This window comes from Schistocerca cancellata, chromosome 8, assembly GCF_023864275.1.
Source record: "Schistocerca cancellata isolate TAMUIC-IGC-003103 chromosome 8, iqSchCanc2.1, whole genome shotgun sequence".
NCBI classification, from domain to species: Eukaryota; Metazoa; Arthropoda; class Insecta; order Orthoptera; family Acrididae; genus Schistocerca; species Schistocerca cancellata.
In genome coordinates this window covers 58,078,245-58,096,326 of record NC_064633.1, presented here as the reverse complement: position 1 = coordinate 58,096,326, position 18,082 = coordinate 58,078,245, and the positions used below count along the sequence as shown (strand labels likewise).

Sequence of the window (18,082 nt, the reverse complement as noted above, 5' to 3'; positions counted from 1 at the left end):
CCACCCATTCTTGCACCAGTGCCTGTCGGAGCCCCTGAACTGTCCTAGGGGTTTGAAGACGTGCAGCGATCCGTCGACGGAGAGCATCCCAGACGTGCTCGATGGGGTTTAGGTCTGGAGAACAGGCAGGCCACTCCATTCGCCTGATATCTTCTATTTCAAGGTACTCCCCACGATGGTAGCTCGGTGGAGCCGTACTTTATCATCCATCAGGAGGAAGGTTGGACCCACTGTACCCCTGAAAAGGCGGACATAATGGTGCAAAATGACGTCCCGATGCACCTGACCTGTTACAGTTCCTCTGTCAAAGGCATGGAGGGGTGTACGTGCACCAATCATAATTCCATCCCACAGGTCTCTTTCAAGGACATTCAGGGGTTGGTATCTGGTTCCTGGTTCAAGCCAGATGAAAACCCGGCAAGAATCACTGTTCAGACTATACCTGGACTCGTCCATGAACATAACCTGGGACCACTGTTCCAATGACCATGTACTGTGTTCTTGACACCAGCCTTTACGGGCTATCCTGTGACCAGGAGTCAGTGGAATGCACTTTGCAGGTCTCCGGGCGAATAAACCATGTCTGTTCAGTCGTCTGTAGACTGTGTGTCTGCAGACAACTGTTCTAGTGGCTGTCGTAAGGTCCCTAGCAAGTCTACCTGCAGTGCTCCGTGGCCGTCTGCGGGCACTGATGGTGAGATATCGGTCTTCTTGTGGTGTTGTACATTGTCGACGTCCCGTACTGTAGCGCCTGGATACGTTTCCTATCTGCTGGAATCGTTGGCATAATCTTGACATCACACTCTGTGGCACACGGGGGACCCGTGCTACGACCTGCTGATTTTGACCAGCCTCCAGTCGCTCTAGTATTCTACCCCCCCCCCCCCCCATAACGTCATCAATACGTGTTCCTTGGGCCATTTTCAACACACAGTCACCATTAGCACTTACTCGCTGCACCGTACTCTGACATGCACCAACACACCTCTGCGTATGTGGACTGCTGCCAGCGCCACCGTGCGACGACTGCAGGTCAAATGCACCGCATGGTCATACCCCGAGGTGATTTAAACCCACAAACCTCCCACCATAGCGTTGTTTCACCATGTATCAGCATTATCCTTAATTTATGAGCATGAGTATTTATTAATATTCTGTTGTTCTATATCTCATCTCCCTTAAACCTTATTATATCTACCGCGTAGCGTATTGAAATTAACGATGTGCTTTCGTCTATAGCGACAAAATTTTACTTAACTCTTTATTTCTCTATTACCCACAACAATATTTATTTCGAAGTAGTGGATGCTAGTACACGCACATCTTGTGAGACTACGTGGGCTCTCTTCTGTATCGACGCTTTCTTGCATTTCAGCTCCAGGACACAAAGTACAAGGCGATTGACCTGTCCTCGTCCTACTCGTTCCTGCAGCAGCTAAACAAAACAGTGCTGGCCGACACGTGGCCGATGAAACTGGCTGAGGCGTACCACGAGCTGGGGGTCTTTTGCTGCACCGACGAGCTCAAAAACCAGGCTCTACAGGACTGGCTAAAGTAAGTGGCGAGTTCATGCCATACAGCCTAATGTGCAGTTCACATGTCGCGTAAGTACTAACACAGAATGGTGAAAATAATGAAATTGTTTGCGGAATACATTCCCAACGAGAAAATCTAGTACTAGCTTCGTAAGCAACACATACGAACACCGACAATAATATTTTGAAAGAAGTCCAGCAAGTAACGTATTGATAGCCCTGATGAGCACCAGAGGGACCAGCATGGTCCACTGAAAACCGTCAGAGTAGGTCAGAGAGGCTCGCCACCGATCAGCCGCAAAAGATGAACGTTGTTTTATTTACTACAACTACCAAGCACCATTTGGAACAAACATGATGCTACGTAATTACGTACTGAAACAGCGGAAGATTAATTTGCATTCGTTGCCTTAAAGTTATGTCAAACAGCAAATGAAACTAAGTAGACCTAGAAGACGCGCTACATATCAACATGTAGCGCGTCTTCTAGGTCTACTTACAAGGGAACCTCCCCATCGCACCCTCCTCAGATTTACTTATAAGTTGGCACAGTGGATAGGCCTTGAAAAACTGAACACAGATCAATCGAGAAAACAGGAAGAAGTTGTGTGGAACTATGAAAAAAATTAGTAAAATATACAAACTGAGTAGTCCATGCAAAGATAGGCAACATCAAGGAGAATGGGAGTCTAGGAGCGCCGTGGTCCTGTGGTTAGCGAGAGCAGCTACGGAACGAGAGGTCCTGGGTTCAAGTCTTCCCTCGAGTGAAAAGTTTAATTTTTTATTTTCAGTTTATGTGACAAACTCTTATGTTTTCATCACTTTTTTGCGAGTGATTATCACATCCACAAGAAAACCTAAATGGGGCAAGGTAGAAGAATCTTTTTACCCATGTACAAGTTAGGTGGGTCGACAACATATTCCTGTCATGTGACGCACATGCCGTCACCAGTTTCGTATAGAATATATCAGACGTATTTTCCTGTGGAGGAATCGGTTGACCTATGACCTTGCGATCAAATGTTTTCGGTTCCCATTGGAGAGGCACGTCCTTTCGTCTACTAATCGCACGGTTTTGCGGTGCGGTCGCAAAACACAGACACTAAAGTTATTGCAGTGAACAGAGACGTCAATGAACGAACGGACAGATCATAACTTTACGAAAATAAAGAAAGTAAAATTTTCAGCCGAGGGAAGAATTGAACCAAGGACCTCTCGTCCCACAGTTGCACACGCTAACCACGAGACCACGGCGCTCCTGAACTCTTATTAGCCTTGATGTTCCTTACCTTGCACATGGACTACTCAGTTTGTATATTTTACTAATTTTTTTCATAGTTCTACACAACTTCTTCCTGTTTTCTCGATTGATCTGTGTTTAGTTTTTCAAGGCCTATCCACTGTGCCAACTTATAACTAAATCTGAGGGGGGTGCGATGAGGAGGTTCCCTTGTTAGATTCACGTGGGCTCCCGAGGCCCACCGCACGGCGTCCATGGAGACGAGGCGCTCGCCGGAGCTTAAGTCTTGTTGGTGACTTAATACCTATGTGCATTTTTAAAATGTGACTACTCCTATTCAGGCTGTTTTAGTTTTACTTCTAGACCATGCCCACGTAGACATATTATAGAATCACGTATATCTTCTGAAGAAGGCTCAATTACTTGGGATGAAACCTATGTAAAGGTTGGTTTCATTACCGCAATCGAGGCTGATAGCTTCTTATATTTTAGATTATCACGATTGATGACTGGGCTGCAATGTCGAAAGTACTGAAATGTCTTAACCACAACAGCGACAAACAGTCGCTAACGTCCTAGCCACAGTGAAACCCTAACACGAATCACAGCAAAATGTCTCTTACATAGTTATAATGAACGAAACGCACCTCACTAATCCATAACGAAGCACATAGTGAAGCCGGCCGGAGTGGCCGAGCGGTTCTAGGCGCTTCAGTCTGGAACCGCGCGACCGCTACGGTCGCAGGTTCGAATCCTGCCTCGGGCATGGATGTGTGTGATGTCCTTAGGGTAATTAGGTTTAAGTAGTTCCAAGTTCTATGGGACTGTTGACCTCAGATGTTAAGTCCCATAGTGATCAGAGCCATTTGAACCATTTTGAACCACATAGTGAAAAAATTAAGAATTACTGCACTAGGCATATTCAACATTATTTCGGCAGATACAGCCGGAGTACCTGACGGAAATCACGGGATCGCTATATACACATTTAGAGATGGCGGCAGTATCGCGTATAAAAGGTATAAATTGGCAGTGCATTGCAATGAGGCGATTCGTGTGGAAACGTTTCCGACGTGATGCGGACAACACGACGGAGACTCATAGACTCTGAACGCGGAACAGTAGCCGGAGATAGACGCATGGGACATTCCATTTCGGAAATCGTTAGGAAATTCAACATTCCCAGATTCACAGGGTCAATAGTGTGCCGAGAGTACCAAATTTCAGGCATTACCTCTTATCGTGGACAACGCAGTGGCCGACGCCTTCACCTAACGACCGAGGGCAGCGGTGTTTGCGTACAGTTAATGGTGTTGACCAACAGGCCACACGCGGTGAAATAATCGCAGAAATCAATCTGAGACGTACGAAGAACGTATCCGATAGGACAGTGCGGCGAAATCTGGCGTCAATTGTCTATGGAAGCAGACGAGCGACGCGAGTGCCTCTGCCGACAGCACGGCATCACCTGCAGAGCGTCTCCTGAGCACGCGACCCTATCGGTTGGACCCTAGAGGACTGCAAAATCGTGGCCTGGTAAAGAGAATCTCGATTTCAGTTACGAGTTGGTGGTAGGGTTCGAGTGTGGTGCAAACACTTCGAAGCCACCTAAGTGTTCAACAAGGCACTGTTCAAGCTGGTGGTGGCTCCACGATGGTATGGACTGTGCTTACATGCAATCGACTGGGTCCTCTGGTCCAAATGAACCGATCACTGACTGGAAGTGGTTATCTTCGGCTACTTCAAGACAATTTATGGACTTCATGTTCCCAAACAACGATGGAATTTGGATGGATAACAATGTCACCTTTCCACAATTGTTCACAATCGGTTTGAAGAACATTATGGGCAGTTCCATCAATCCATGGATTGGAGCTAAGAAATGAAAGAGGAAGCCGCCTGGTAGAATTTTGCACAGAGCACAACTTAATCATAGCTAACACTTGGTTTAACAATCATGATAGAAGGTTGTATACATGACAGAACCCTGGAGATACTAAAAGGTATCAGACAGATTATATAATGGTACGACAGAGATTTAGGAATCAGGTTTTAAATTGTAAGACATTTCCAGGGGCAGATGTGGACTCTGACCACAATCTATTGGTTATGACCTGTAGATTAAAACTGAAGAAACTGCAAAAAGGTGGGAATTTAAGGAGATTGGATCTGGATAAACTGAAAGAACCACAGGTTGTACAGAGTTTCAGGGACAGCATAAGGGAACAATTGACAGGAATGGGGGAAAGAAATACAGTAGAAGAAGAATGGGTAGCTTTGAGGGATGAAGTAGTGAAGGCAGCAGAGGATCAAGTAGGTAAAAAGACGAGGGCTAGTAGAAATCCTTGGGTAACAGAAGAAATATTGAATTTAATTAATGAAAGGAAAAAATATAAAAATGCAGTATATGAAGCAGGCAAAAAGGAATACAAACGTCTCAAAAATGAGATCGACAGGAAGTGCAAAATGGCTAAGCAGGGATGGCTAGAGGACAAATGTAAGGATGTAGAGGCTTATCTCACGAGGGGTAAGATAGATACTGCCTACAGGAAAATTAAAGAGACCTTTGGAGCAAAGAGAACCACTTGTATGAACATCAAGAGCTCAGATGGAAACCCAGTTCTAAGCAAAGAAGGGAAAGCAGAAAGGTGGAAGGAGTATATAGAGGGTCTATACAAGGGCGATGTACTTGAGGACAATATTATGGAAATGGAAGAGGATGTAGATGAAGATGAAATGGGAGGTACGATACTGCGTGAAGTGTTTGACAGAGCACTGAAACACCTGAGTCGAAACAAGGCCCCCGGAGTAGACTACATTCCATTGGAACTACTGACGGCCTTGGGAGAGCCAGTCCTGACAAAACTCTACCATCTGGTGAGCAAGATGTATGAGACAGGCGAAATTCCCTCAGACTTCAAGAAGAATATAATAATTCCAATCCCAAAGAAAGCAGGTGTTGACAGATGTGAAAATTACCGAACAATCAGTTTAATAAGCCACAGCTGCAAAATACTAACACGAATTCTTTACAGACGAATGGAAAAACTAGTAGAAGCCGACCTCGGGGAAGATCAGTTTGGATTCCGTAGAAATACTGGAACACGGGAGGCAATACTGACCCTACGACTTATCTTAGCAGTCGTTAGCACACTGGACTCGCATTCTGGAGGACGACGGTTCAATCCCGTCTCCAGCCAATCTGATTTAGGTTTCCCGTGACTTCCCTAAATCGTATCAGGCAAATGCGGGGATGGTTCCTTTGAAAGGGCACGGCCGATTTCCTTCCGAATTCTTCCCTAACCCGAGCTTGCGCTCCGTCTCTAATGACCTCGTTGTCGACGGGACGTTAACCACTAACCACCACGAGCACCACCACTTATCTTAGAAGAAAGATTAAGGAAAGGCAAACCTACGTTTCTAGCATTTGTAGACTTAGAGAAAGCTTTTGACAATGTTTACTGGAATACTCTCTTTCAAATTCTAAAGGTGGCAGGGGTAAAATACAGGGAGCGAAAGGCTATTTACAATTTGTACAGAAACCAGATGGCAGTTATAAGAGTCAAGGGACATGAAAGGGAAGCAGTGGTTGGGAAGGGAGTAAGTCAGGGTTGTAGCCTCTCTCCGATGTTATTCAATCTGTATATTGAGCAAGGAGTAAAGGAAACAAAAGAAAAATTTGGAGTAGGTATTAAAATCCAGGGTGAAGAAAAAACTTTGAGGTTCGCTGATGACATTGTAATTCTGTCAGAGACAGCAAAGGACTTGGAAGAGCAGTTGAACGGAATGGATGGTGTCTTGAAGGGAGGATATAAGACGAACATCAACAAAAGCAAAACGAGGATAACGGAATGTAGTCGAATTAAGTCGGGTGACGCTGAAGAAATTAGATTAGGAAATGAGACACTTAAAGTAGTAAAGTAGTTTTGCTATTTGGGGAGCAAAATAACTGATGATGGTCGAAGTAGAGAGGATTTAAAATGTAGACTGGCAATGGCAAGGAAAGCGTTTCTGAAGAAGAGAAATTTGTTAACATCGAGTATAGATTTAAGTGTCAGGAAGTCATTTCTGAAAGTATTTGTATGGGGTGTAGCCATGTATGGAAGTGAAACATGGACGATAAGTAGTTTGGACAAGAAGAGAATAGAAGCTTTAGAAATGTGGTGCTACTGAAGAATGCTGAAGATTAGATGGGTAGATCACATAACTAATGAGGAAGTATTGAATAGGATTGGGGAGAAGAGAAGTTTGTGGCACAACTTGACCAGAAGAAGGGATCGGTTGGTGGGACATGTTCTGAGGCATCAAGGGATCACCAATTTAGTATTGGAGGGCAGCGTGGAGAGTAAAAATCGTAGGGGGAGACCAAGAGATGAATACACTAAGCAGATTCAGAAGGATGTAGGTTGCAGTAGGTACTGGGAGATGAAGAAGCTTGCACAGGATAGAGTAGCATGGAGAGCTGCATCAAACCAGTCTCAGGACTGAAGACCACAACAACAACAACATGGGCAGTTCGAGCGAATGATTTGGCCACCAAGATCGCCTGACATGAATCATTTCGAACATTTATAGGCACAAAATCCTGCGCTAGCAACACTTTCGCAGACTGGACAGCTGTAGAGGCAACATAGCTCAATATTTCTGCATGGGCCATCCAATGACTTGAGTCCATGCCACGTCTAGTTGCTGCACTACGCCGGGAAAGATAAGGTCCGAAACGATTTAGGAGGTATCCCGTGATTTTTGTCGTCTCATATATAGTCAACCTGAACTTCTCCCATCTCCAACCTCCAATTAGCACAGCCCACACGGTACTCAGATCAAATGTGCTCCAAAGGAGAGTGAGAGTAAAGAGTTCCGTTTTTTTTCCAGCTTTCATTCAATAATAGCTGAGAAACGTGCCATTGTCTGTATATCCACTTATTCCAACCTTCTATCAGTCCATTTCCTCCTGCCCACTCTCTCCATCCATCTCTCCTCCCTCCTCTCTCAATCTATTCGCCCTGTCCATCACCTACCACCCTCCCTCTCTCTGTCCACCTCCTCCACCCCACTTTCTGTCCATATTCTCCTCACCGCTTTCTGTCCATCTCCTCCTCATCCCTCGCTGTTCGAAATTTGAGCACGTGCACATAGTTCACCACAAAAAGGCGTCGTGTGAATCCACCTTCTGTTTTTCAGAATGTTCAAGTACAGCACTAGGTCATTCCCTCCATGACTCTCATCCTGTCACCGTTCTCCATCTTCCCCTCTTTTGAAGAATCCATTTGTTTATTCCTGTTGGTGTGTGCCAAGGTGCTTTTTTTATTGCAGCAAATTAGAAAAGCTATGCGCCATATTATTATTACCTGTATTATTATAGTTATTTTTATCTCAAACAATTATGCTGGAGCATCGAACCCCCAGGGGGCTCACCAGTCTTTGTCGGGTTCGTACGGCAACCACAGGGCCCTAGTCTTTGCAGCGGCTATTTTTCCCTTCTGTGCTGCATGTCTATCTCTTGCTATTCTTTTTCCCCTCCCGTGGGGAACATGTCTGGGGTATTATTGGGAATGCTCTACATTCTGTCACTGTCGTACAAACATTCTCACCTCTGTTTATCACTCTTTTTTCCTTTCTTTGTTTCCCTTCTCTCGTTCCTCTGCTTCGACGTTTGAGGATCTTCTTTTTTCTTCTTCCTCACTTTGCGCTCCTGGAGGCTGGCCCACGCGTCTGACGCGTAACGGGTGACTGGCTAACGCATAATTCCCAGTCCTGGGTCGACAAGTAGGGTTCGCACGGACCGCCGGTACAGGCCAAGCCCAAGGAGGGGTGATTGCTGCTCAGGCTGTACCCTTCCAAAACTGCCGATTGGTGCCTCTGTCAGGTGTTCGGCAGGTATGTCCTGAGATGTGAACAATCACCTAGGTTGAGTGCGCCCCCTTGTGAAGGGGGCCCCCAGTTGTAAGGAGTGCGCCATCGGAGATGCTGGCAATCATGGGGGATTTCCTCACGATGAGTCAATCATCTTCCCACTCAATGCCTACAAAACGTAAACGTAATGAGGCTAATGATTCAAAGACCCTTCCCACTGCACCACTGTTCCTCATGGTCTCACGTGCTGAAGACGGTCAGTCCGTCACCGTGGTAAATTCGTGTATTATTCAGAAAGGTGTTGATGCAATTACTGGCCCTGTGAAATCCTGCTCTCGTTAATGGAATGACAATTTGCTTTTGGAGACCACTTTTGATTTTGGAGCACAAAAACTGCTTGCTGCCTCGCTTCACCACGGTAATACTGTTCGTGTTGAGGCCCATAGAACTTTGAATTCTTCCCATGGTGTAATTTACACCAGGCTGCTCGACAGTCTTTCCAAGGGCGAAATCCAATCTTGTCTCTCTGATCAGGGTGTCATTGCCATCCATGGCGTAATGAAAAAGTTAAATTCCTCCTTAGTGCCCACCCACACTCTTTTTCACCTTTGATAGGGTGCTGCTTCCGTCCTAGATAAAATCAGGCTATGAAATTCACAGTCCGGCCGTACATTCCGAACCCGATGCGCTGCTGTCAGTGTCATCGTTTCAACGACACTAGAACGTCTTGTCAACACCCAGGCAAAAGTGTAACCTGTGGTACGGATGCACACACGAGGGTGATTGTCCCCCTTTTTCTTCCTGCTGTATCAACTCCAATGGCAGCCATGCCGCCGCCTCTTGGTATTGTCCGATGTATCTTGATGAGCGGGATGTCCAAGAGATTTGGGTAAAGGAAAAAGAGTCTTACCCAGTAGCTCGCAAATTACTGGCTAGTTGCAAACCGTGTGTTCTCCCATCTGGCACCTATAATTCTGTTCTTGTTATCCCTCATTCCATGAAGAACATGGTCACGCAGATATGCGACCTCAAATTCAGCTCTGAGGTTGTGAAATCGCCCAGTGTCAAGGCAGCATCGCCATCCCCCCATCCCGCTGTACCACAAACGGAAACAGTCGCCTCAAGGGGCGAAGCCACCAGCTACACAACAAGTAGGCAGGAAAGGACGGGAGGAGTACTCCAGTGAAGACTTCCGCCGTCCCTCTAGCCAAACAACACCCAGGTCTTCCTCTAACTGTACAGTCCATCAAAGGCAAACGGTCTTCTCCTTCGCCAACTCGGAGGCCCTCTACAATGGTGTCGCCATGTGGTACTTTAGCGTGGCCAGCCTCTGTCTCGCTGGTGGACTCCACAGACCAACTGCACAAGCAATCCGATGCTTCTGTGGGCTCCATGGAACAGGATGCTCCTTCTTCTGTGCTCTGCAGTAGCGACTCTACACTGGCTGTCACACCCCTACATCTCTTCCTCCTCATGACTGTCCTCCAGCGGAATGTTCACAGCCTTCGGTCCCACAAAGAGGAATTACTGCTGCTTTTAGCATCACAGCATCCCTATGTACTCTGCCTGTAGGAAACGAAATTGCATCCTCGCGACTACTTTGATTCGTTTTGACCTTCCTCCTGAAGTCTGCATTTCATCTCATGGGGATGTCATGCTGCTCGTACGAGATGACATTCATATTCAGCCCATCTCTCTGACTACCTGTCTTCAAACTGATGCAGTTCGCCTTTTCCTTCCCCACCTGACTTTTTCCCTCTGTACCATTTATGTACCTCCGTCATTCAAAAAATGGTTCAAATGGATCTGAGCACTATGGGACTTAACATCTGAGGTCATCAGTCCCCTAGAACTTAGAACTACTTAAACCTAACTAACCTAAGGACGTCACACACATCCATGCCCGAGGCAGGATTCGAACCTGCGACTGTAGCGCCTCCGTCATTCCTTCAGTTTATTGGGCAGCTTCCTCCCCTTTTTTGCTACTTGATGACTTTAATGCACATAATTCTCTTTGGGGTTCTCCAGGACCTGTCAGAGAGGTGCTCTCTTGGCTGACCAACTTAACCTCTTCTGGCTTAACACTGGAGCACCCACTTTCCTTTCTGACTTCTCACCCACCTATTCCCATTTTGGACCCAATCATTTGCACTGCCCATTGTGTCATTGCCTCCAGCTGCATAGAGGTTTTACACTGAAGAGCCAAAGAAACTGTTACACCTGCCTAATATCCTGTAGGGCGCCATGGACATGCAGAAGTGCCGCAACACGACGTGGCGTGGACTGGAATAATGTCTGAAGTAGTGCTGGAGCAAACTGACACCATGAATCCTGAAAGGACGTCCATAAATCCGTAAGAGTACGAGGGAGTGGAGATCTCTACTGAACAGCACGCAGCAAGGCATCCCAGATATACTCAGTAATGTTCATGTCTAGGGACTCTGGAGGCCAGCAGAAGTGTTTAAACTCAGAGAAGTGTTCCTGGAGTCACTCTGTAACAATTCTGGACGTATGGGTTGCCGCATTGTCCTGCTGGAATTGCCGAAGTCGGACGTGAATGGATGCAGGTGATCAGACAAGATGCTTACATACAGTCGTATCTAGACGTATCAAGGGCCCCATACTACTCCAACTGCACATGTCCCACACCACTACAGAGCCTCCACCAGCTTGAACAGTCCCCTGCTGACAAGATTTTCACTCTGCAGTGGAGTGTGCGCAGATATGAAACTTCCTGGCAGATGGTAGAGCACTTGCCCGCAAAAGGCAAAGGTCCCGAGTTCGAGTCTCGGTCGGGCACACAGTTTTAATCTGCCAAGAAGTTTAATATCAGCGCACACTCCGCTGCAGAGTGAAAATCTAACTCTGGAAACGTCCCCCAGGCTGTGACTAAGCCACGTCTCCGCAATATCCTTTCTTTCAGGAGTGCTAGTTCTGCAAGGTTCAAATGGTTCAAATGGCTCTGAGCACTATGGGACTCAACATCTTAGGTCATAAGTCCCCTAGAACTTAGAACTACGGAAACCTAACTAACCTAAGGACATCACACACACCCATGCCCGAGGCAGGATTCGAACCTGCGACCGTAGCAGTCCCGCGGTTCCGGACTGCAGCGCCTGAACCGCTAGACCACCGCGGCCGGCCAGTTCTGCAAGGTTCGCAGGATAGCTTCTGTAAAGTTTGGAATGTAGGAGAGGAGATACTGGCAGAAGTAAAGCTGTGAGTACCGGGCGTGAGTCGTGCTTCGGTAGCTCAGATGGTAGAGCACTTGCCCGCGAAAGGCAAAGGTCCCGAGTTCGAGTCTCGGTCGGGCACACAGTTTTAATCTGCCAGGAAGTTTCAATGCCAAACTGCTCGTTTCAGCTTCGTCCTACAACTGACATCCGAGTTCCTTTGCTTAAAAATAACTATTTTCCGTAACTCGAACGGGCATAGGGTAAACGTCCTTTCGCTTTCACTTTCCAACATACTGGTGCTGGCATTAGTAGGAAGCGCAAATGATTAGCGCCAAGTTCATCAACAAAAGCATCTTGCTCCACCATGATTTGAATCATTTGTCAGTGTGTCATCTAAAACATTCAGTTCACTGAAAACACATTCATCTCCTTTATTTTCTGAATCACGTTAATTAGTTAATGAAAATAATATACACTTCAACATGTTTATTATTATAACCTATTTTGTAAACACACTCGTGATTGCATTTAGGTTTTTAATTTTTATATTTTAGATGACCGGTTTCGACCTTCTAATAGATCGTAAAAGATCTACATTCCTTGACGACAGTAGGAATCGCTGGCGTCGAGAAGGTCCGTCTGTGCTGGCATGGAGAAGGTCTAAACAGTCATCTAAAAAATAAAAATTAACATCTTAAATGTGATCATGACACTGTTTATTTAATAATATTAATAGATCTGTTTTTCCTGGAACAATGTTCCAAAAAATTTTATACGTTTCAGATTGTTGAGATCTGGAAAGAACAGAACAGGGTAAAATAATACTATGAGAAATTTAAATAAGCAAGCGCTTGGTTTGATGTGATAATTTGACAGTCTTTAGTAATATACTGATCTGTGTAATATTTTTTAAATCTGTTGAGTCGAAACTCTCAAATAAATGCAGCAGCATACAGAAATATTCATTCTAGAGATTTTGAAAAAAAAAAAAAATACGCCACCAGAAAGGCGGCAGAAAGAATAGTTCCCACTAACAAAATCAAACATTGCAGGTGATGGCCATAGGAAATGTAAATAAAACACATTTTACAATAAATAGGAAACAGCAGATATGGCTGTGCGGTTCTAGGCGCTACAGTCTGGAGCGGAGCGACCGCTACGGTCGCAGGTTGGAATCCTGCCTCGGGCATGGATGTGTGTGATGCCCTTAGGTTAGTTAGGTTTAATTAGTTCGGAGTTCTAGGCGACTGATGACCTCAGAAGTTAAGTAGTATAGTGCTCAGAGCCATTTGAACCAAATAGCAGATAGGAAGATACCATAACTAAATTGACAAGTTTTTACGCCTGTATATCTGGCAACTATTCTTTTGGACATGTCCAGTGGCGATACAAATATTTATTCAAAGTTTTATTTCAGGCATGAACGAAAGAACAGACACCACATATACATATGGCAATACAGTGCACCGACCAAGAATCCGTTCTTTCAGTGCGGATGCACACCAACCCTCATCTCTTGGAGGGATCAAAGATTGCTGTAATGGTGCGAACTTCCGATTGTATATAGTACCGTGTACTTTCCGCTATATGGCAGAACCATACGGAGGTCGGAACAGCATACGCTAAGGCCAGAAACGGATTCCTTGAAGAGGAAATCACGTATTCCATTGCTCACGAAAGGGTTAAAAATATATCTGGACACACACACAGAGGAGAGGGGGAATAGGACGTGAAAGGGGGAATTGTGCATAAATGAGAGTGCGGGAGGGAATAGGGGTGACTTTCAGAGGGAAGGCGATGTGGTCTAGAACTGTTCTCCCAGCACACGCAATATTTTGTGGTGGTCATTTGCGCGAACTACAGGACTCCAACCACCGTACCTCTCCTGTGCCAGTCCAAACATCTGCTTTGCGTCCAGATGATCCCTTAAACAGCACTGTGTTCACTAATGTTTTCTTTGCCTGTCGTAAAGATGGAAAAACGATGTTCGTCATATCGAGCGCGCAAAGTGCCAGGTCATGGGTAGCATGCGGAGTGTTCTTACCACGTCGTAGTGACGTCAGGGGTACAGTCACTTCATTTATTGATACTTCTGTGTACTCTGCTTCAGTTTTTGTGTGTTGTTTGGGTTACGAATATCGCATTTTCAATCTATGATACTAGTTCACAACTGAAAGATCTACCGTGATTTACTTCTTTTGAAGAATGTTTAATCACTGATAAATTATCGCAATTATTAGATTGTAATACACATTTCGGTAGTCACAGCAATCATCCTCAGACCATTAAGCATTAAAATAAATTCGTTGTTTCCACTGTTACCTTTTTTAATAACGATCATTTTTTTCTACTTAGGATAAATAATAATTTTATATCAGTATTTTTAATTACACACTAGATTTATGAAAACTAATTCTGGTAATGTATCATAGAGCACAAAGATGTTCATATTTGCATATTAACAGCACATCTGTGTAAGATGTTTCACTATGTTTCCCAGCGTGGACGTTTCATCGGGAAACCAGGAGCATCTCTAGGGAAGAAAACTTCCCCTACAGCATTCTTGTGGATGTTAAAGAAATTCGGCGGTACAGATGACTAATGGTACAATATTGCTCTGGAACAATTCGTGAGGCATTCAGTTATTACTGTGCTAATATTAGGTCATACTTGTATAACAGAAGAACAATAGTAATGGATGAGTTACAAGCCTTCTTTATTATATACTAGATTACACAAATAATGTTCAGTGGTGTAATGCTTTCAACGGTTGCGCGATACATCTTTAATAAAATGGTTCAAATGGCTTTGAGCACTATGGGACTTAACATCTGTGGTCATCAGTCCCCTAGAACTTTGAACTACTTAAACCGATCCAACCTAAGGACATCACACACATCCACGCCCGAGGCAGGATTCGAACCTGCGACCGCAGTAGTCGCGCGGTTCCGGACTGAGCGCCTGAACCGCTAGACCACCGCGGCCGGCCATCTTTAATAAGTTACTCACACTGCGTAGAATGAAGTTTTCAACTCTTCTGATGCCTGTACTTGTTCTTATACACCTGGGTGACAAAAGTCACGGGATACGTCCTAACATGGTGTCCGACCTACATTCGCCCGGCGTAGTGCAGCAACACGACGTGGCACCGCTTCTAAAAGTCGTTGGAAGACTCTTGCAGAAATATTGTGTCATGCTGCCTCTATAGCCGGTGCAGGATTTTGTCCACGAACTGACCTCTCTTTTATGTTCCATAAATATTCGATTGGGTTCATGTCAAGCGATGTGGGTGGCCAAACCATTCGCTCGAACTGTCCAGAAGGTTCTTCAGACCATTGGTGATCGACTGTGGTCCGGTGGCATGACACATTATTATCCATAAAAATTCTTTCGTTGCTTGCGAACATGAAGTCCACGAATGACTGCAAATGGTCTCAAAGTAGCCAAAGTAACCGTTTCCGGTCAACGATCATCTGGACCAGGGGATACAGTCCCTTCCATGTAAACACAGCCCACACCATTATGGAGGAATCACTAACTTGCACAGTGCCTTGTTAACAACTTCGGTCCATGGCTTCGTGGAGTCTTCTCGGACCTGACCGTCAGCTCTTACCAACCAGAATCGGGGGTCATGTAAGCAGGACCCGTTTTTCCAGTCGTCTAGGGTCCAACCGATACAGTCACGAGCCCAGGACCGGGCGAGGCAGTGCTGTGGCTAGCACACTGGTCTCGCATTCGGGAGGGTGACTGTTCAAACCCGCGTCCGGCCATTCTGATTCAGGTTTTCTGTGATTTCCCTAAATCGCTTCAAGCAAATGCCGCGATGATTCCTTCGAAAGGGCACGGCCGACTTCCTTCCCCATCCTTCCTCATCGTTCCCTAATACGACGGGACCGATGACCTCCCTGTTTGGTCCCCTCCCCCAAACCAACCAACCAACAAGCCCAGGAGAGTCGCTTCAGGCGATGACGTGCTGTTAGCAAAGGCACACGCGTTGGTCGTCTGCTGCCTTAGCCCATTAACGCCAAATTTCGCCGTGGAAACGTTTGTCGTACGTCCCACATTGATTTCTGAGATTATTTCACGCGGTGTCGGTTGTCTGTTAGCTCTGACAACTATATGCAAAGGCCGCTGCTCTCAGTCGTTAAACGAAGGGCGTCGGCCACTGCACTGTCCATGATAATAAGTAATGGTTGGAATTTGATATTCCCGGCACACTCTTGTCACTGTGGATGTCGGAATATTGAATGTCCTAACTGTTTCCGGAAAAGAATGTCATATGCGTCAAGCTCCAACTACCATTCCGCAATCAAAATCCCTTGATTCCCGTCGTGCGGTCAGTATCATGTGGAAAGCCTTTTCACATGAATCACCTGAGTACAAATGACAACTCCACAAATGCACTTGGCTTTTATACCTTGTGTGCGCGTTACTGCCGCCATCGGTATATGTGCATACCACTCACTATCCCCTGACTTGTTCAGTGTGCTGTTCTGGAACTGGGAAGACCTAACTACAGCCCAAGGGCCGAATACGGCTCGTTACGTCAGTTCATCCGACCCGCCGACAGTTCTTCAGTTTGAGTGATGAAAATTATGGAACACGAGACTTTGTAATACACTTCATATTCTGATATTATTTTTAAAATACTACAAGGTCTTTATACGTGTGTAGACCTCCTGGTTGCTATGTGCCTTAAATATATGCTGTTCAGTTTTAAATTATTGTATATAGATGACACAGAACATCTATCGATACATTCAAAGTCTTCTGGAAAGAGATGCTCTGAGAATTGTGAGTCCGTGAAACTTAATTTATAAATCTCTTCATGAGAAAGTTTTCTGAAAAAGAATCCGTCACTCGTACAAGTTATAAAATGTGCACAAGGTGACAGAATGGAGAAAACCTTTTATCGACGGCAAGAGTAGCAAAGGATGTGTTATGGAAGCAATAAATGATTAATGTCCAAAGAAATCTGATTTCTTTAGAAGCATCAGCCTTTCTGTAAGTTCAGTTCTGTGGGTGGCAGAAGAAGTTGGAGGAAGCATAGTGCTACAGACACGCGAGAAGGCTAGAAACTTCTTATACCATTTTCTGACGCTGGATAGGTTTACTGATTTCTCGAGTACATCACAACTTCTCTTGTCCATTCGTGATGCCAGTTTAGACTTTCAGGTAACGGAAGAGATGGTATCCGTTTGCAGTACGTATGGGAACGATAATAGCAAAAGTTATTTTCATGAAAGCGGAAAAATTGTGGAAGAGTATAATTTTTAGTGGAATCAGCTTCCATGTGTTACAGGGCAAGAAAACTTGGATGGAGTGAGTGATGGTTTGCTGGGGCAGATCGGGGCTCAGTTGGAAGGTTTGCAAATTCTGGGCTCTCGGTTCGTACACAGTATCGTACATCAGAAAGCGCTCCGTATAAGGAATACTTGGCTGTTTCTGGTGTAGTGAAACCAGTCGTTTCTGCTGCCAACTTCATTCGAGGCGTTGCACTCATCAGTCAGTTCCAGGCTTCGGTTGCAGAAACTGAGTCTAAAACCTGCGACTTGCCTTATAACACAGTAGCGAGGTGGCTTAGTTGCAGTAAAGTCCTGTTTCGTTTTTTACAAGCTCCAAAGCAAAATAGATGTCTTTCTCAATGAACAAGATAGAGCTCATCCACAGCTATCCGATGCTACCTGACTGCCAAAGTTGTCATTCTTGATCAACGACAAGAAAAGGAAAACCTCTTTTGTGGTCTCTACAGCACAGTCAGAGAATTTCGGAGAAAGCTGTTACAGTTTGTAGCACAACTGGAAGGGGAGAACTTTTCCCACTTTTTACTGTTTCAGAGAGTTTTATGCTACAATAACCGAAGACGTCAACCTCGATTTACCGTAAAAAAAATATTCGTGACTAGAAAAAGCATTTTTGTGGATATTTTCAGATCTTGACAAAACTGCGAGTGACAATCATCTGTTCCAAAATCCGTTTGGCTGTAACCTTGAAGATGTGCCAGTTGAACTAAATTAAAGCGCACTGATTTTCATGCAAATGACTTGTTGAAAGAGGAGGAAAACTTCTGAATTTTACCGCTGTTTAACTAATGTTGAGTTTCCGAAACTGAAGAAATTTGCTACTGGTATGGTATGCCCGTGAGCAAAAATTTTCAAAAATTAAGTATGTGAAGCCGGTACATCGAAGGAGATTGACTGATGAACATTTCAAAGCAGTTCTTTTGATTAGATGCAGCAGTACCAAACCAAACATTGATGATACCTAGAAATCAT

General features: G+C 45.1%; 1 protein-coding gene across 1 annotated transcript in view; it reads left to right on the top strand.

Moving 5' to 3' along the window:
- The window catches only part of LOC126094439 (UDP-glycosyltransferase UGT5-like), a 156,557-nt gene that overhangs the window by 83,755 nt on the left and 54,720 nt on the right, over positions 1-18,082 (top strand). The window contains exon 3 of the mRNA XM_049908807.1: positions 1,376-1,554. Within this exon, the coding sequence (XP_049764764.1) occupies positions 1,376-1,554 (179 nt within the window). The remainder of the gene's footprint in view (positions 1-1,375; positions 1,555-18,082) is intronic.